General features: G+C 38.9%; 2 protein-coding genes across 2 annotated transcripts in view; both read right to left on the reverse strand.

The window, feature by feature from the left end:
• Positions 1-21,885, reverse strand: part of TMTC2 (transmembrane O-mannosyltransferase targeting cadherins 2) — a 289,642-nt gene that overhangs the window by 240,717 nt on the left and 27,040 nt on the right. The gene's annotated exons all lie outside the window — the stretch shown is intronic.
• LOC122928068 lies at positions 12,433-17,575 on the reverse strand. The gene is made up of 2 exons (XM_044280548.1): positions 17,031-17,575; positions 12,433-13,623 (listed from the first exon to the last, which is right to left on the reverse strand). Exons 1-2 carry the CDS (start codon positions 17,467-17,469, stop codon positions 13,055-13,057), a joined length of 1,008 nt encoding a protein of 335 aa, XP_044136483.1. The 5' UTR covers positions 17,470-17,575; the 3' UTR covers positions 12,433-13,054.

The raw sequence follows: 21,885 nt of genomic DNA on the forward strand, positions 1-21,885 counted from the left end.
CCAGATGAACAGGGTCACGTGCACCTCTGCAGACAATGATTGGCCTCAGCAGTGACATGTCCCAAGCAGTGCTGGGTTGTATGCTACTTGGAAACACATCACCCCTAAGGCTACTTTCACACTTGCGGCAGAGTGATCCGGCAAGCAGTTCCGGATGAATGCCAACTGATGGCATTTGTAAGACTAATCAGGAACCGGCATTAATACATTCCTATGGAAAAAAATGCCGAATCCGGCATTCAGGCAAGTCTTCATTTTTCGCTGGAGATAAAACCGTAGCATGCTACGGTTTTATCTTTTGTCTGATCGGTCAAAATGACTGAACTGAAGACATCCTGATGCATCCTGAACGGATTGCTCTCCATTCAGAATGCATGGGGATATGCCTGATCAGTTCTTTTCTGGCATTAAGCCCTTTTGACGGAACTCAGTGCCAGAAAAGAAAAACGCTAGTGTGAAAGTACCCTAAAACTAGTCATTGTCTGCAGAGGCACACGTGACTCCGTCCATCCAAATGTTTACAAAGATCTGTGAAGGTATTCGGTGAGCCACAATGATGTAGGGGGGAGAAGAGGACTACTTATTTTCCACAGGCACAAAAGACTAGGGATGACTTTTATAAGGGTACAAAAAAATGGACAGGCCCTTTAGGAAGCAAAAACAGATAGACATCTAGAGGCTTAGGCCTCTTGCACACGAACGTGTGCTGGCTGTGCCCATGCTAGGACCGCAAACTGCGGTCGGCAATGCACGGGCATCAATCGTGGAGCTGCCGCATGCGGATTGTGTCCCCTTGTGTGGGGTCCGCGATCCGTCCGTCCCGCAAAAAGATAGGACAAGTTCAATCTTTTTGCGAAACGGAAGCACGGAAGGGAACCCCATGAAAGCACTCCGTTGTGCATCCGTGGGGTTCCGTTCCGCATCTCCGGATTTGCGGATCCATTCAAGTGAATGGGTCTGCATCTGTGATGCGGAATGCATGCGGCCGGTGCCCTGAGTATTGCGGACCCGCGTAGGGGGCACACAGGGGTTCGTGTGCAAGAGGCCTTAATTTGATGTTCTTGGGCCATAACGCAACACCTGTAATGGTGCGAACACAAGGTCAGTTTTCTTAATGCCGTTTTGGAAACCAGATCAACTGACCCTTGGCACAAGCGTTTTTTATCAACACTCCATTTTAGATAAAGTCATAAGATTAACTACATCCTATTATCACTCGTGTCATTAGATTGGTTAAAACTTTCCATTTATTAGATCCATTAATTAAAAATATATTAAAAATAGAGAAAAATATATGAGCTCAGATGTTATGTAGCATAGAACAAGAGAAGACAGCAGGGTATTCTGCTATAATCTATAACCCTAATAATAGATGGGTCTGTGCTCACACTGACTGACTTTATTATTTTTCTCCTATTTTTAAAATATTTTTAATTAATGTATCTAATAAAAGGAAAGTTTTAACCATTCTAATGACACAAGTGGTAATAGGGCGTATTTATGACTTTATGTAAAATAGAGTTTTGGAAACCAAATTCGAAGTGAAATAAATAAATAAAATACTTTTCTTTTATCATCCACTCCTAATTTTGGCTTCCAAAACTGCACGTAGAAACCTGACCATGTGGTCGTATCCTAACACGGCTGTATTTGATCTCCAGAACTCGGTTGGACCACAACCTCCAAACCATAGTTTACCTATCTCTCTTGTAACTGAAAAATAAATAGTGTCTCCTTTTTTTTCCTTGAAGCAATATCGTCTAGAAAATACAAACAGCTGCAAGCAGAGTGAATCGATGTAATGAGAGTTCAGGAGCTCTTAATGGTATCAGGAACAAAGTTAATTATAGGTTAGAAGGCTGTCTTGGGGAACACAGACGGCTTGCGCTATACTTGGTGTCTGTAATTGGGAATACCGCTGCTTCAGTTGTCAAAGCAGTCGATGGGAGATTAAGCTCAGCTAGGTGTACAGCGGGATGAAGGCATCGAAACCCTGAGACTGTCTGACTCTGTGATACACAATCCCGATCCTGGAAAGACGCACACAATCTAGGGAGGACCCCGAGCATCTGTTCCACATTTTAACAAACTGGGAAAAACGCTAAACCACCAAGCACTTGTCAGTTAATGATGGTTGTAAAATAAAAAATAAAACTAGTAGGTGGCGATGCCTGTGGGGATATTCAGCGTGCCGCAAGGAGCCGTCAGAAAAGCCATTGTATTCGTTACCGTTCCACACGCAACACGTGCAGCCCTGAAGTGTCTAGAGAAAAACAGCATTTATAAAGAACCAGCCGACTTTAGACTGTAGATGTTCTGCATTTTTATCTCAGCCAATAACCTCCCATATGCCCATACAGATGCTATCGCCATTTATACTGAACTTCACATATCTGATCAAACCATAAAACAATAAAAAAGATGGTGTGGATGCAAATAATCCCACCATATGGTTTCCAAAGCACTAACATCAAAAGCAGTCCCCAGAACAGAATGCGGAAAATGAGAACGCAGGAGGGTCAATATAGCACTTCTTCTGCTTGGTAATTGGCTTTTAGCATCATTGTAAATGGAAATGAAACCTCTCTGCACACTGTTAGAACTGACACTTATTACAATAATGTTTCAGGAACGCTGATACCAGCAATAACATTTTTAGCCATCTGGTTTTAGAAACCCTGTCAAGTTCGTTATGCAGGGGATTATGGGGTGGAAGTAACCAGTTACCTTACTACTTTGAGTGAGGGGGGTCTGAGCAATATGCCCCATAAGTCAGAACTGCTAGCAAAGAGAGGCAAGCAAAACCCACCCCTGCCAAGTATGACATGGTCACTAGTATTTAATACTAAATGACATGGTCGGCTGCTACTTCCCCCAGTGACCGCAGCTGTCAAGGGTGTTTTACTTGGGCAGATGATCACTGCTCAATGGAAATGCACCCAGTGATCAAGCGACAAATGTTTGCTGTCCATGGCATCTTTTCTGCAGGTGCAAGAATGGTCGCTTGTCAGTAGCACATGTAGAGGTGAAGTACATGAGAGAAGGGGGGACAGGCGAATCTATCCTTCACCCCCCCCCCCCCCCATCATAGTACAGTGAAAATGTAAGTATTAACAAGCACCCATGTAAAAGGACCATCAAACATTTAGAAAAGATAATGGATAAAATAGCATACATTACAGTACATCAATGGCATACAAATGGCCTATGACAAATTTCTTTCGGCAGGCGGACTGCGCTATCCTTAACTGTGATGAGTCTGCAATTATTTATACCGTACAGTACATTACATTACATTATGCAGTGCAGTATACAGTACATTATAATATGCAGTGCAGTATACAGTACATTACAATGTGCAGTACAGTACACAGTATATTACAATATGCAGTACAGTATACAGTACATTATAATATGCAGTGCAGTACACAGTACATTACAATATGCAGTACAGTATACAGTACATTACAATGTGCAGCATACAGTACATTATAATATGCAGTGCAGTATACAGTACATTACAATATGCAGTGCAGTATACAGTAAATTATAATATGCAGTGCAGTATACAGTACATTACAATGTGCAGTACAGTACACAGTATATTACAATATGCAGTACAGTACACAGTACATTACAATGTGCAGTATACAGTACATTACAATATGCAGTACAGTATACAGTACATTACAATGTGCAGCATACAGTACATTATAATATGCAGTGCAGTATACAGCACATTACAATGTGCAGTACAGTACACAGTACATTACAATATGCATTACAGTATACAGTACATTACATTATGCAGTGCAGTATACAGTACATTATAATATGCAGTGCAGTACACAGTACATTACAATATGCAGTACAGTATACAGTACATTACAATGTGCAGTGCAGTATACAGTACATTACATTATACAGTACATTAAATGCCGTGCAGTATACAGTACATTACAATATGCAGTACAGTATATTACAATATGCAGTGCAGTATACAGTACATTACAATGTGCAGTGCAGAATACAGTACATTATAATATGCAGTGCAGTATACAGTACATTACAATGTGCAGTACAGTATATTACAATATGCAGTGCAGTATACAGTACATTACAATGTGCAGTACAGTATACAGTACATTACAATATGCAGTGCAGTATACAGTACGTAATATGCAGTGCAGTATACAGTACATTACAATGTGCAGTAGTTTACAGTACATTACAATGTGCAGTACAGTACACAGTCAATTACAATATGCAGTACAGTATATTACAATATGCAGTACAGTATGTTACAATGTACAGTACATTACAATATGCAGTACAGAATACAGTACATTACAATGTGCAGTGCAGTATACAGTACATTATAATATGCAGTGCAGTATACAGTACATTACAATGTGCAATACAGTATACAGTACATTACAATGTGCAGTGCAGTATACAGTACATTACAATGTGCAGTACAGTATACAGTACATTACAATGTGCAGTACAGTATACAGTACATTACAATGTGCAGTATATAGTATGTTACATTGTGCAGTGCAGTATATAGTACATTACAATGTGCAGTGCAGTACACAATACAATGTGCAGTACAGTACATAGTACATTACAATGTGCAGTATATAGTACGTTACATTGTGCAGTGCAATATATAGTACATTACAATGTGCAGTGCAGTATATAGTACATTACAATGTGCAGTACAGTACATAGTACATTACAATGTGCAGTATATAGTACATTACATTGTGCAGTACAGTATATAGTACATTACAATGTGCAGTATATAGTACATTACAATGTGCAGTGCAGTATACGGTACATTACAATGTGCAGTATATAGTACATTACAATGTGCAGTAAGGTATACGGTACATTACAATGTGCAGTACAGTATATAGTACATTACAATGTGCAGTACACAGTACATTACAATGTGCAGTGCAGTATACAGTACATTACAATGTGCAGTACACAGTACATTACAATGTGCAGTATATAGTACATTACAATGTGCAGTATACGGTACATTACAATGTGCATTGCAGTATATAGTACATTACAATGTGCAGTACACAGTACATTACAATGTGCAGTACAGTACATAGTACATTACAATGTGCAGTGCAGTACACAGTACATTACAATATGCAGTACAGTATATTACAATATGCAGTGCAGTATACAGTACATTACAATGTGCAGTACAGTATACAGTACATTACAATATGCAGTGCAGTATACAGTACGTAATATGCAGTGCAGTATACAGTACATTACAATGTGCAGTAGTTTACAGTACATTACAATGTGCAGTACAGTACACAGTCAATTACAATATGCAGTACAGTATATTACAATATGCAGTACAGTATACAGTATGTTACAATGTGCAGTACAGTACATTACAATATGCAGTACAGAATACAGTACATTACAATGTGCAGTGCAGTATACAGTACATTATAATATGCAGTGCAGTATACAGTACATTACAATGTGCAGTGCAGTATACAGTACATTACAATGTGCAGTGCAGTATACAGTACATTACAATGTGCAGTACAGTATACAGTACATTACAATGTGCAGTACAGTATACAGTACATTACAATGTGCAGTATATAGTATGTTACATTGTGCAGTGCAGTATATAGTACATTACAATGTGCAGTGCAGTACACAATACAATGTGCAGTACAGTACATAGTACATTACAATGTGCAGTATATAGTACGTTACATTGTGCAGTGCAGTATATAGTACATTACAATGTGCAGTACAGTACATAGTACATTACAATGTGCAGTATATAGTACATTACATTGTGCAGTACAGTATATAGTACATTACAATGTGCAGTATATAGTACATTACAATGTGCAGTGCAGTATACGGTACATTACAATGTGCAGTATATAGTACATTACAATGTGCAGTAAGGTATACGGTACATTACAATGTGCAGTACAGTATATAGTACATTACAATGTGCAGTACACAGTACATTACAATGTGCAGTGCAGTATACAGTACATTACAATGTGCAGTACACAGTACATTACAATGTGCAGTATATAGTACATTACAATGTGCAGTGCAGTATACGGTACATTACAATGTGCATTGCAGTATATAGTACATTACAATGTGCAGTACAGTATACAGTACATTACAATATGCAGTGCAGTATACAGTACGTAATATGCAGTGCAGTATACAGTACATTACAATGTGCAGTAGTTTACAGTACATTACAATGTGCAGTACAGTACACAGTCAATTACAATATGCAGTACAGTATATTACAATATGCAGTACAGTATACAGTATGTTACAATGTGCAGTACAGTACATTACAATATGCAGTACAGAATACAGTACATTACAATGTGCAGTGCAGTATACAGTACATTATAATATGCAGTGCAGTATACAGTACATTACAATGTGCAGTGCAGTATACAGTACATTACAATGTGCAGTGCAGTATACAGTACATTACAATGTGCAGTACAGTATACAGTACATTACAATGTGCAGTACAGTATACAGTACATTACAATGTGCAGTATATAGTATGTTACATTGTGCAGTGCAGTATATAGTACATTACAATGTGCAGTGCAGTACACAATACAATGTGCAGTACAGTACATAGTACATTACAATGTGCAGTATATAGTACGTTACATTGTGCAGTGCAGTATATAGTACATTACAATGTGCAGTACAGTACATAGTACATTACAATGTGCAGTATATAGTACATTACATTGTGCAGTACAGTATATAGTACATTACAATGTGCAGTATATAGTACATTACAATGTGCAGTGCAGTATACGGTACATTACAATGTGCAGTATATAGTACATTACAATGTGCAGTAAGGTATACGGTACATTACAATGTGCAGTACAGTATATAGTACATTACAATGTGCAGTACACAGTACATTACAATGTGCAGTGCAGTATACAGTACATTACAATGTGCAGTACACAGTACATTACAATGTGCAGTATATAGTACATTACAATGTGCAGTGCAGTATACGGTACATTACAATGTGCATTGCAGTATATAGTACATTACAATGTGCAGTACACAGTACATTACAATGTGCAGTACAGTACATAGTACATTACAATGTGCAGTACACAGTACATTACAATGTGCAGTACAGTACATAGTACATTACAATGTGCAGTGCAGTACACAGTACATTACAGTACATTACAATGTGCAGTGCAGTATATAGTACATTACAATGTGCAGTACAGTACACAGTATTGTAATACAGTATACAGTATAGTATATTGAAATGTACAGTATAGTATATAGTATAGTACACTGCAATGTGAAGTACAAGATATTATAATACATTACAATGTGCAGTACAGTATACAGTATAGTACACTGCAATGTACAGTACAATGTATTATAATACATTACAATGTGCAGTACAGTATATAGTCTAGTACACTGCAATGTTCAGTACAATATATTATAATACATTGCAATGTGCAGTACAGTATATAGTATAGTACACTGCAATGTGCAGTACAGTATATAGTATAGTAAATTACGATGTGCAATATAGTATATTGCAATGTGTAGTACAGCATACAGTATACTATATTGCCAGGTACAGTATAGTATATTGCAATGTACAGTATAGCATATTGCAAGGTACAGTATAGTATATAGTATATTACAAGGTACAATAAAGTATATTGCAAGGTACAGTATAGAATATTTCAGTGTACCGTATAGTATATCGTATATTTCAGTGTACATTATATTGCAAGGTACAGTATAGTGTATTACAAGGTACAATAAAGTATATTGCAAGGTACAGTATAGTATATCGTATATTTCAGTGTACAGTATATTGCAAGGTACAGTATAGTATATAGCAAATTACAAGGTACAATAAAGTATATTGCAAGGTACAGTATAGTATATCGTATATTTCAGTGCACAGTATATTGCACGGTACAGTATAGTATATAGTATATTACAAGGTACAATAAAGTATATTGCAAGGTACAGTATAGTATATCGTATATTTCAGTGTACAGTATATTGCAAGGTACAGCATAGTATATAGTATATTACAAGGTACAATAAAGTATATTGCAAAGTACAGTAGAGTATATAGTATATTTCAGTATACAGTATTTTGCAAGGTACAGTATAGTACATAATATATTACAAGGTACAGTATAGTATATTTCAGTGTACAGTATATTGCAAGGTACAGTATAGTACATAGTATATTGCAAGGTACAGTATAGTATATTTCAGTGTACAGTATATTGCAAGGTACAGTATAGTATATTTCAGTGTACAGTATATTACAAGGTACAGTATAGTATATTGCAATGTGACATCAGTCAAACACAGATACAATTTGAGTATTGGAAAGGAGTGAGTTAATAAATGAACCGTGCCCCAGAATACGCATTACTTTTATTAGCAATAAATGAGAAGGCAGGGAATTTCAGAAAGGCCATTATCTGTAGTAATCTCAGGAAAACACATAGTACATGTTTTCCCAGTGCATTTTTAATTAAGTTTTACAGACTCATTTCCAATTTCTTTGATTTAGACAACAGACTGTCTTCTCCCTTTGGGCAAAAGAGCACAAAGAGTCTTATGGTGAAATCCAATAAACTCACAACAGAATGAAAAAACTGGAGCAGACACATGGACTCATGCCCCCTGTCCTGTCAGAAACTCAACAATGACATGGAAGTCAGTGCCTACAGGGTCAGATTACACCCCATTTTGCTTTCCGCAGATCATGGCTGCTATGTGGCTCATCTCCATGACAGCAGGGCTGTGATCTGTGAGTACTGAGTGCCTACAGGAAGTCTGGGGTAGTCTGAGACCCGCCTCCTGTCTCATCAGATTGGCTGCTGTGTATAAACCCAAGTCTATTGCATACTCAGTAAGCCATTGCATGAAGAGCTGCTTGCTATTACAGCAATGGCCTCTAAAGTAAACCCCCACACCACAAAATCTCAAACTTTTTATGGGAGAAAAATATTCCAGCTTTTGCCACCTTAAATCCAGCTTTGAAACCCTTTTCAGTAGCCCCTACCCCCCTCTCCTACCATCCCGCTGGACCTGTGGAGGAAACTTACCTGCTGCCTACTGCCCAGTTAGGTCTCCTGTGGCTCACTTTGCTCTGGTCCCCTGCTTGCCACGTGACCCTGTGTGGCCAACTCTTTGTGACCTCTGTCCACTCTGGAATTTGACAAGCACACTACCATGAAATGAACCCGGAACATTCTGCCTTATATAATATCCAGAAGTCTGTAAGTGACAGCAGTGGTATCGGACATCGTTATTACGATATTCAAACTGATCATAGTTATCCCTTCGAGGTGGACAGGTGAAATGGGAAAGGTGCGAATTATTGCCTATGGTCTAATAAAGGGCTACTTACTACAACGCTCCCATAGAAATGAATAGAGGGCTGAGTGCAACTGGCCGCTCCATTCATTTCAGGGGGCTCCACTGAGTATGGGGTCCATGTTCTCATGATTGTTGGGGGTCCGAGCGCTGGGACCCCCACTGGTCTAATAGTTATCCTCTAATCTGTGGACAGGGGATAACTTTACATAACCAGAAAACCACTTTAAGTCTGGTTTTGGAACATCATCTTTTTTATTTTATCTTCTTGGAGTCTATGAGACGATTTTCTCATAATTTTGGATGCAAGTTTGATGGAAAGTATTAGATTATTAAAGGTTGGGCAGTAAAGAAAGAGGGGTTGGAGGTCATTATGAATGCAAAATACAGATCTTTATAAATGGGAGAATACACTAATAACATTACAGTGCACGTAAGACATTAAACACAACAGCTAATCCAAAAGAGCAGCAGCAGGTCTACCTTACTAGCGATCAATAAGATGGATTCTACGTCCATGTTGATTAGACTGAGTGAAACACAACATTTCCAACTTCTTAATGAAATAGATGATTGAATTGAAATTAATGCTTCGTGGCCAGATTTCACTTGTTCATGCCAAATACTGATTCAGCAGAACACCATGTCTCTGCTTTACTCCTAGCTTTCTCAAAGTTGTGATGGCACTAAAGTGATGATGCTTGGTAAATCAGCTAGAGCTGGCTGCACTACATCAAAGAGCTCGGCGATAACTGTGTGCCGCGAAGCTATAGCATTAGGCTACTTTCACACTAGCGTTCGGGCGGATCCGTTCTGAACGGATCCGCTCATATTAATGCAGACGGAGGCTCCGTTCAGTACGGATCCGTCTGCATTAATAACTTTAAAAAAATTCGCAAGTGCGCAAGTAGCCTGCGCGGATCCGTTCAGACTTTCAATGTAAAGTCAATGGGGGACGGATCCGCTTGAAGATTGAGTCAATTGGTGACATCTTCAAGCGGATCCGTTCCCATTGACTTACATTGTAAGCAGCGTTCAGCTGTCCGCCTGTCCGTGCGGAGGCGAGCGGAGCGGAGGCTGAACGCCGCCAGACTGATGCAGTCTGAGCGGATCCGCTCCATTCAGACTGCATCAGGGCTGGACGGCTGCGTTCGGGTCTGCTCGTGAGCTCCTTCAAACGGAGCTCACGAGCGGACCGACGAACGCTAGTGTGAAAGTAGCCTAAAACGTGCCTTCTCATTACACCCCTGCTGTATAGCACAAGAGTAAACAGTAATAATATGCTTCCCTTACTCATCATCCTAGGAAGAGACAGACAGCAATGCATCTATAGTGTGCATGCAGCAGTCTACATAGAAATACAGCCAAGGATGAGAGGAGAAAGGAAGATCAGCGGCACTACGTGGATACACCTATGAATGCCTGTATATCCGTCAAAAATCCATAAACATGCAGGTGCCTCTAAAGACCAACGTGGCGGTGCTCAGCGTCATAGAAATGTTTGCCTCCTCCACCAGCACTTAGGCCTCTTTCACATGGGCGTCGCGGGTGAGTGTCGGATGTGATGCATGTGCGTTCAGGGTAAATCGTGCGAGTAGGCACGCAATTTTCGTCAGTTTTGACTACGATCGCGTTCCGTTGGTCAGTGTTTTCTGCGCGAGTGCAATGCATTTTGCAATGCGCGTGAGAAAAAACGGAATGTGGTACCCAGACCCGAACCCGGACTTCTTCACTTCTGTAGATTTTATTATTTTCCGATATAACAAGGTTATAATGGAAAATAATAGCATTCTTTAAAGGGAACCTGTCACCTCCTAAAAACATCCCAAGCCGGCAGCAGTACCTGAGAGTACCAGCAGCGTGTTTGTAACAATCATTTTCTCCCTGCAGGTAGTTGAAGCAAAGACTGTAAAAACGATCTTTAATCCCCTGCCGATGCGCTTCTCTTGTCAGGCTTGAAGTCCTTGCTTCAAGTCACGGTAACCACGCCCCTTACCTGCCCCTTCACTGTGATTGACAGCGCTCTTGCACGACAGTTCGTCTGGCTTTGCCGAACTGCCAGCTGTCAGTCACAGCGAAGGGGCAGGGCTCTTGTTTGCGGATGCTTGCGATTTTCACACCGCCCCATTAATTTCTATAGGGCCTGCGTTGCAAGAAAAACACTGAATATAGAACATGCTGCGATTTTCACGCAACGCACAGAATCACCGCTCATCTGCACAGCCCCATTGAAGTGAATGGGTCCAAATTCAGTGCGGGTGCAATGCGTTCACCTCACGCATTGCACCATGTGAAAGGGGCCTTAGGGTCCACATTTACATTACAGTTAACCAATAGCAGCTGGTCTGGCTTTTGGAAGCCCCCGATAATTAACCGTGGCTGGCCACACATTGCTGGGCTGAACCCACCAGAGCAGAAGGTACTCTTTCTAGAGACTGCCCAAACCACAGAGAGAAAGGATAAGTCATCAATATCTAGTGGATGACCAGTGGTAGTCTGGCTCCTGGCGGCCCTGCAATCAGCTGTTTGAAGGGGCCACAGCACTTGGACAAGCACTGCCTCTTCACAGTTTCCCACATTTTGGACTATAAGACACACTTCTTTAGAAACCAAAAATATTGCTAAAAAGCTTCTGTGTCTTATAGAGCATAGTCAGAGTGGTCCAGCAGTGTCATACCTCCATGACTGCATCCTTACTGATCCATGGTGTCATAAACTCCATTGTAACCAATTCATCAACTTACTTCCAATAAATACAACACTCAAAGTAAAATTAATCATTTTTATTTATTTTCTTTCTTTTATTCGTTGGATAAAATTGGCCACGGTGTTACTTACGTTACTTAATAAATATTTAAACAGAAATAAATCTGCTAAACCAATTCAATAAATATTAACTCCACCTAGTCCACTCAAAGAGTGACTATTACTCCATATAAATAATTAAAACCAACTAGTCCACTCGAAGAGTGACTATTACCCCAAGCTAACACCGTGACATATATTTAAAAAGGGGGATGGGGGGGAGGGGGTTTCTTTGCTTGCTGCTCACCAACTGACAATTAACCGTTCGATCCTTTCCTTTTATAGTTACTCACGTGAGGACCGTTGAACTATTCTCCAATCAGGAAAAGGTTTTCATACAAGTCCAGATCGCACGAGGCATCTGTTACCAGCAAAGACTCAGATCGCAATAGCATCTGTTACCAGGTAAGAATATAAATAATATTAATTGCACATGCATTTAAAGGTGTCATGACACCATGTCACCCCTAATTGCATGCACAATCAGGTTTGTCCATGGTGTCATAAACTCCATTGTAACCAATTCATCAACTTACTTCCAATAAATACAACACTCAAAGTAAAATTAATCATTTTTATTTATTTTCTTTCTTTTATTCGTTGGATAAAATTGGCCACGGTGTTACTTACGTTACTTAATAAATATTTAAACAGAAATAAATCTGCTAAACCAATTCAATAAATATTAACTCCACCTAGTCCACTCAAAGAGTGACTATTACTCCATATAAATAATTAAAACCAACTAGTCCACTCGAAGAGTGACTATTACCCCACAACGCCAAATAGCAAAGCTAGATGGCTAATTAACACCGCAGCCTTTTTCAACCAAATTTTGCAATCCAACATTGAAAATGTCTAGTCCCAGATCAGACAATGAATCTTTTTCTAAATTGTATAATCCTGCCGTAAACCCTTCTAATTCAATATGTCTATAAGATAACTTATTATGTGACTGCATATACTTTTCAATATTCCTATTGATACGTATTCTTATCTTTTCCATAAAGGATAATTGAGTCGAATTCCAATCCCAATTAGGAATAATTTCTGAGAACGCTATCTGGGAATATGGTAATAAAGTTTGAATTTTACTAAATGTATCCTGCATATCCTTTAATAATAAATGAGTGCTTGTTCTGCCCAAGTCATCCATACCTATATGAAGTATAATCAAATCAGGCATAGGCCAAGTCAGAGAAAATGAACAACATAACGAATAAATTTCCTGAATTCTAATACCAGAAATACCTCTCCAGAACACAACCACTTTATTGCCAAAACCTAAATTATCCGATTTAAAACGCATCGTTGAACGATCACGTGCCAAAGAAACAAGCTGATTTCCTAGGATCCATACGATCTTTAAATCTGCAAAATATTAAAATAATAATTCAGGTCTAATATACAGTTGGTATCTATTGGATTTCCACCTTCCAATTCGTTTTATTACGTTATCCTTCAAACCCAAGGAATGAGCATAAGTGGCTGCTCCTACACGAAATGAATGAGCAGAAATCTTTTCTTGCTCTAATTGTAAATGAGACTTACATTTTGCTAAGACAAAATTAAATTGAAATTTTGTTAATGGAGATTTGTCAACGTGAATAAACAGTGGACCTGGAATTACCCCTCTAACTTTTAACCAATCCTTCATAGCTCTGACTGGGCACAATTCTGTGCAAGAATATTTATTCAAATTGCACCAATCGCCTTTACCCAGCTGATCCGTTTTGGATTTTTTAATGAATATTTTTATTTTATTTTCATATAGGAGTATATCCTTGAGGAGCAATGGGGCATCCGAAATTCTATTTGCTGCCGTTATTTCGCTGATTCGGAAAGCTCCGAAAAAAGCCAGCAAGAATACAGCTTTAAATAGAACATTCTCATATAAGGAAGAACAGATTTTTGGTAAGTATAATACGAAATTTTCTAAATTTTTTAAAGATAATGGCTTAGTTCTAACAGAAGTACTTTTTAATCGTTTCGCACCTTTTAAGATCTGTTTAGCTAAAAAATTATTAGAAAAAGGAGGAATATTAAGAACTTTTTGAAAAAATGAAATGCCGTAAATCATTTTTTGAATATAATCCCCCTTTTTTTTTTTTTTTTTTCAAATAATTTTTGAATGAACAATAATAAGTGCATATAATCATTATCGGTTTCCTCCCATCTATTGACCAAGCAAAATTGCCGCCAATTAGCCCATGCAGCTGAATATGCAGCCCATGTACTGTTTGCTAAAGAATTTTGTAGAAGCCTGTTTATAAATTCACCATCAAGTCCCAAAGATGGGTTGGACACGCTATTCCTTCTTTGTCCGCATCTGGCTTGAGGTCCCTGAATAGTGTCATGTTCTGTCGGGACAAAGCGTCTGCTATAGAATTATTCCTACCTTCAATGTATCTAGCTTTAAGCCAAATATTATTTTGCAGACAAGTTAAAACTATAAATCTAAGTAAACCTATAACATAAGTAGAATGTGCGGATAAACAATTGATGGCAAATACTACTCCTTTGTTATCCGAAAATAATAATATTTGTCTGTTTTTTAAATGTTCATGCCAAATTGATAAAGCTATTAAAACTGGAACAAGCTCTAAAAAATTTATATTATTCATGAAAGGCTTTTCTTGCCATTCTATTGGCCAACTACTGGCTGACCAATGAGTCTCAAAACATGCTCCATAACCTACTGACATAGCTGCGTCAGTAAATAAATGGATAGAGTCAGAGTCTACGAATTCCTCCTGCCAAACCGTACGACCATTGAAATTTTCAAGAAAATTTATCCACATGCGAATATCCTCTTTTAATTGGTATGATAATCGTATGTGAGCATATGGGTTTTTAACTCCAGCCGTGGCAGCGTATAATCTTTTAGAAAAAATTCTACCCATAGGAATAACCCTGGAAATAAAATTCAATGAACCTAAAACAGATTGCAATCGCTTGAGTGAAGTTTTCTTAGCAGATAACATATTAATGAGCTGAACCCTTGTTGCGAATAATTTATCCTCTGGAATTTTAAATTCCATTTTTTCTGAATCAATAAAGATACCAAGGAATTTAATATTCGTAGTTGGAAGTACAGTTTTTTCTTTAGCTAAAGGAATATTAAAATATTCTGCAATTCCGCAAAAAGTATTCAGCAGATTAATGCAATCTTCGGTTCCATCCCTTCCTATGAATAAAAAGTCATCCAGATAGTGAATTGTATATCCAGAGTTATAATGCTTTTCAACCATCCATTGTAAAAAGGTAGCAAAAGCTTCAAAATAATTACAGGAAAGTGAAAACCCCATTGGTAGAGCTTTATCGAAATAATATTTCCCATCAAATTGGAAACCTAGGGAATTATATCCATCGGGATTGATAGGTAAAAGTCTAAACGCTGACTTGATATCTGTTTTAGCCAGCTGAGCATTTCTGCCTGCCTTACGTAACATAGATAAAGCCATATCTAATGTTGCATAATGCACTGTGGACCATTCTTTATTAATCGTGTCATTCAAAGACCCATCTTTGGGAAAAGACAGATTGTGAATGAGACGATAAGAATTATTTTCTTTTTTCGGGACCAAACCTAGTGGAGAAATTCTAAAATTATGAAAAGGGGGAAACAAAAAAGGACCAGCTATTCTATTATCTGAAATTTCTTTATCGATTTTTTCTTGAACAATGAATTTATTTAAAATGACGGATTTAGCATTTTTTACTACAGTACAACCCGGACCTAAAAAAGTTGGTACATAAAATCCATTAGAAAAGCCATTAATTAGAAGATGGGCCTTCTGTTTGTCTGGATAATGTTTTAAATAATGTAGTAGTTTTGGCAGAATTAAAGGAGTCACTTGCTCTATTTGTGTCTTTGGTATTAACCGGCAATCCGTGTTTTTTAAAACATTTGGATGCGGAATGATTTCCTGAACAGAAGCTGCATTCGTGTTTGTATTTGCAATTACTTTGCCAACGACATGCAGATTCGTTGAACGCGAAACACAGTCCTTTTTTACTTTGTTGAGTACGAAAAAGAAAATTCCTTTGGGGTAACATTAAATTGAGCCATAGGCCCACGTCTTTCATTCCCCAACCTAAATTAGGGTACACAGCTAATTTTTGCCTATAGGATTCGTCGTAATTGATCCAAGCAGTTCCTCCAAAATTCCTGAAAGCCTCTAATATGCTATCCAAGTAATAAAATAAATCGCAGCAATGTACAGGCTGTTTTTCTCCTAATACTGCTGCGTAGATACAGAATGCTTGTACCCAATTTAAAAAGGATTTCTGTATATTGCGTTTCCTATCTTCTTCCTCCTTTTTATCATTTTTAACATCTTTAGATGAAGGGAGTAAAGAGAATAAATCCACGTATTCTCTTTTCCATATTTTTTCCTTGATCTGTGGTGATAGATGGAAACCTAATGGCGACATTTGGCAAGGCATAGTATCTTTTAAAGAAATTTCTTTAATACCAGCACTGTTATCTAAATGTGGAATTAGCTGAGGTTCTAACCTATCTTCAGCTTTAGAAAAGTTATCCCTGTTTTCTAAAGAAATAGGCATTTCCAATACAGAATCATTTTCATGTAAAGACCAGACAGATTCAGCGCTAGTTTGTGTTTCATTTTTTGATAGAAAAGAAATAAAGTCATTGAACAGCTGCATTTTTTCTCTATCAAACATAACATCAGATGCCATGCAGTTTCCTTGATTTGGTATAGTGCCCTGTGAAATACAGTCACTATTGAGTGTATGTGTGTTGAGTATCTCACCAGCTGAAGAGTCTCGTGTCGCAGTCGCAGGCTTTACAGTTGAAGATCTCGCAGCAGACTTGGCAGTTGGCAGTAGAAACTGTTGAAGTCGGTTGCGATGTTTGTCGGACGCTCTCGAGCCTCGTTGCGCATCAGATAATTTTATCCTGCGTTTGGTCGATTGCTGAGATGGTGAAAATCTTGTTTTTTCTTTTCTGAATCTTTTAGCTGGCACTGTGAGAGGCGGAGCTTTTTCTTCTTCCAGAGGACGCCTATTAGTGACGTCAGACGTCGACGGCTCTGCACTCCTTAGGGGAAAGGCAGCGCAGGCAGAATCAGAAGACGACCTATCCGGATTTTCGTTCGATCCTAAAGAGTCTTCTTGTAAGCATCTTCTTAGCCACTCTTCACCTCCAGAAGATGCTGCTTTAGAAATCAACTGCTTAAGCAATTCTTCCATGCTGGAGACTTCTTACACAGGTCCGGTTTCTTTGCTTGCTGCTCACCAACTGACAATTAACCGTTCGATCCTTTCCTTTTATAGTTACTCACGTGAGGACCGTTGAACTATTCTCCAATCAGGAAAAGGTTTTCATACAAGTCCAGATCGCACGAGGCATCTGTTACCAGCAAAGACTCAGATCGCAATAGCATCTGTTACCAGGTAAGAATATAAATAATATTAATTGCACATGCATTTAAAGGTGTCATGACACCATGTCACCCCTAATTGCATGCACAATCAGGTTTGTCCATTATAGCACTCATACAGTGCTATAATGGATCAGTGAGAGAGCTAATACATACTGTACTTCCAATGGAGGCAGGTCGCCCATCTGCTATTGGGCCTGTGGGGGGAGGGGGCCCAGCCATGGCAAGTTAGCTGTGCAGAGGAGAAGATACCAGATGGAAAGGACCTGAATGATGTCATCATCATGTGATCAGTGCAGGAAAAGAGCTCAGCAGTGCAGAGGAGAAGTGGTGAAAGACCAGTGAGCGGTGTCTGGAGGAGAGGTTAGTGGTTTATCCTCCTCTATAGGCTGTAATGGCCTGTGATAGCTCATAATAACATCCTAGAAATGCTGGGAGTTTCAGTTCTCTCCTATTATTTTCCTCCCAATGTAATAGTCTGGGCATGCTAGGAGTTGTAGTTCTCTCCTCTTATACCCCTCTCCCTATACTGTCCACTGATGCACCAAAATAACAGTCGGGACATGCTGGGAGTTGCAGTTCTCTCCTCTTTTACCCGTCTTCCCGTTAGATCCACAGGTGCTCCATAATAACGTCCTGTATATGCTGGGAGTTGTAGTTCTCTCTTCTTTTACTCCCTCCCTGTACTGTCCTCTATTTTCTAACAATAACAACCCGGTCATGGTTGTTATCGTAGCATCTGACTTGAAAACGGATATTTCTATGGTTCTGTGGACATGTGTGTTCTAGCTTTCAGGACACGGGCAGAAACAAAACCATACGGTGCTCACATCCAGCTATTTACACCTTCCATCATGTGTGCCTAGAAAAGCCAAGAACGAAGAAAGAGACTCATTCAAGAGACGCAATCTGAACAAACTGATGAACAATACAGGATTCTCAATATCATACGTGACATCTCTCAAAAACTAACCAGGCACTCGGCACAATGCAGAACTAAGGACTTCAGATGTCAGGTATAATTAGGACACGGAAAAGCAGGCCTAGAGTACAGAACAGGAGCGCTGTCTTTACTCTGCACACGAGCATCAGTGGATTCACTGACATGAAACAAGCTACAGTGTAATGCTTAGATATACCCTCACACTGATCAATGACAACACAAGCAGGTTCGTTTCTGGGGATTCAGCTCTCTACAAAAATATAGTATTTGTTATATAATGAAGAGCTCTATGGTTTTTAAAAACACATCTCGGCATGCAGACTTTCAAGAACCTTCAAAATTAACTTTCAGGAGCCAAAAATCTGTCCATGGTGAAGTGATGTACTCTGTCAATCTCACGTCTAGCGGAGCAATCACAGAGGATCTACTACCGCGACCTTGAAGGCACACAAACAGATGGCATCTGCACTGCTCCAAAAATCTGCGCTAGAATTATGTAAGATGCAATAAGTACATGTTCACACACTGCAGATCTGTCCCATCTGAATAGAGCTTGCAGAAGTCCATGCTCATGCTGCAAGATCCCATTCACATCTATGAGAGTGCCGGCGATGTGCGGTTCGCAAAATGCGGAAAGCACATTGCCGGTGTCCGTGTTTTGTGGATCTGCAAAACACATACGGATGTGTGAATTGATGGACCCTTAGGGCGTGCAAAAAATAAAAATAAAATAGACTGCCCATAGATTTCAGCCGTATGTCCGTCCCACATATTATACAACGCGTTCTATTCTTGTTGAATTTTTGCCGAACCGCAAAACGGACAGAGTCGAGTGCATGAGGTCTTAATCAGAGTTCTGCACTGTAAGGAGGTCAACTCAAGGTTCCTATTAGAGTTGAGCGAAGCGAGCGCCTGATGCTTTATCCGAAGTTGCTTCATTCAAAACTTCTGAATAATACTGTACGGAGATTAGTCTCTGTACAGTATTAGAATGTATGGGCTCCAATGAGCCGAAGTTAGTTATTCACGAAGTCGAGCGTGACTTCGTTGAACAACTTGGGCACTTGATTTTTAAAGTGGAAAACCACTTTAAAACCGAACTCGACTTCGCAAATAACTTACTTTGGCTTATTAGAGCGCATACATTCTAATACTGTTAGGAGACAGATCTCCGTATAGTCTTATTCCGAAGTTGCGAACGAAGTGACTTCAGGTGAAGCATCCGAAGCTCGCTTCGCTCAACACTAGTTCCTATGGAATGACTGCAAGCAGAGATATTGCATAACTTTTCATTATACAAACAGTAACATTTGTTTGTTGAAACCAGAATATCCCTTCAGTTGTGAAAAACATCTGTTGTGTAAGGTTAAGCATCTTCAGATCTCCCAGACTTCTTCTATGCATATATGTGCAACTTGTTTATTATTCACAAAAGCCAAGCATTTGTAAGAACAGATTGCAATATAAAAACTGCCACAAAGCAAGCATTAAAGATCAAATGAAACAGATGGAGTTTTCTTGTAAATTGCTTGGAAACAGAGACAACTGTAAAATTAAAGTCTAGTTATACTGCACTGTAAGGCACAAATGGAAGACGAACTTACAGGGAGAAACAAAATACATCTTGAAATATGGAGGGATTATAAGCTACCACACAAAATAAGTGAAAAAAATCATGGAATGGAAAGGTAATATTTATATGGAAAAAAAAAAAACAATATGGAAACCAACAGTTGGATAGGTATACAACTGCTGAGTGCACTTATAGACAAGGAATAATCGCTTAGAAGAAAAAAGCTAAGACTCTCAAGGCAAAAATGACCAACAACAGAAAATGTAATAGATGTATACATAGAATATTCACAGAAAAAAAAGAACACGAGAAAGTAAGCTGAATAAAAAGTGAAAAATAAATTACCAGTTCTGATGATAAGTTAAAAAAAAACAAGGCCAAGGCTAACGAACGGCACATGTATTAGAGCGTTCCTCCTACACCAGGACGCTACCAGGAATGGCGAGACCAGCACTTAGCTTCAGAGTGGAAACTACACATGTCCCCTCTCCTGACATGTCTGTTTTAGTAACGACTTGCATGCCCCATGTAATAACAGTTCTGGAGAATCTATTCTGATGCCTTTATGTTGTGCCATTCATGTATTATTCCTGCTAGAAGTTCAGAAATAAATTGCCAGCAGTCTGCAGTAAAGGCACTGCTGGGTGTCACCATCAGTGTGTCTGACTTTGTCTAATCAGTGCTGCTGGTGTCAGACTGTAGGGAAACACCCCCAACTGGTAACACCCATCTGTACCTTTACAGCAAGCAGCTACCAACTCATTCATAACTTCTAGTAGAAATAATAAAGGGATGGCACAACATGGAGCCATAAGAGTAGATGTTCCAGAAATGTTATTACATGGGGAATGCATGAAGCTATTAAACCAGGCATCTCCGGAGAGGTGACAGGTCCTCTTTAAACATCTATTTTCAGAAGTGAATATTGAATATCTAAATATACGGTATATGCCAGACTTACGAGCCATTTACTATTGAGATCTTCACCACAGCTCTGTACAGTTGGTATGATACGTATGAGTTATATACAAAATTATCTACCGCAATCATTGTTTACTCAAGACTGAGACAAGACAGTGCTGCAGGGCCCGCAGCTGATTGTTATCAAATATGTTCATCTGGACTGGTTTTAGATGGATCTATTAAACATAAAAGATATTCATTTTAATATAAGAATTCTCTATTGTTGGTCATTTTTGCCTTTAGACCCTTTTTTCTTCTGTTCAAAATAATTATCACTAGCAAACTTCGAATAACCAATATCAAATGCCATGATTCATAGAAAATTGTGCCAATAATTAGTTATTTTAAAAAAAGCCCTCTCCATCTTATCTAATTAAATAAAAAAGAAAGGGTACTTCCACACAGGATACAATTCTAGTGCAAAATCCTATGGATTTGCATTAGGTACGTGCATATTTTGAAGTGGATTTGCAGTAAATTTCACCTTGTATATTGCAAAAAAGTAAAATACGAGGCAGAAATCCACTGTAGAAATTGACATGCTGCAGATTTAAAATCCACAACACATTTAAAGAGGACCTTTCACCTGTAAAAACAATGTGAACTAAGTATACAGACATGTAGAGCGGCACCCGGGGATCTCACTGCACTTACTATTATCCCCGGGCGCCGCTCCGTTCTCCCGCCCTCCGGTATCTTCACTCTGTAGAATAGTAGGCGGTGTCTGCCCTTGTCCTGTGGGCGTC

Source organism: Bufo gargarizans, chromosome 2 (genome assembly GCF_014858855.1).
Source record: "Bufo gargarizans isolate SCDJY-AF-19 chromosome 2, ASM1485885v1, whole genome shotgun sequence".
NCBI classification, from domain to species: Eukaryota; Metazoa; Chordata; class Amphibia; order Anura; family Bufonidae; genus Bufo; species Bufo gargarizans.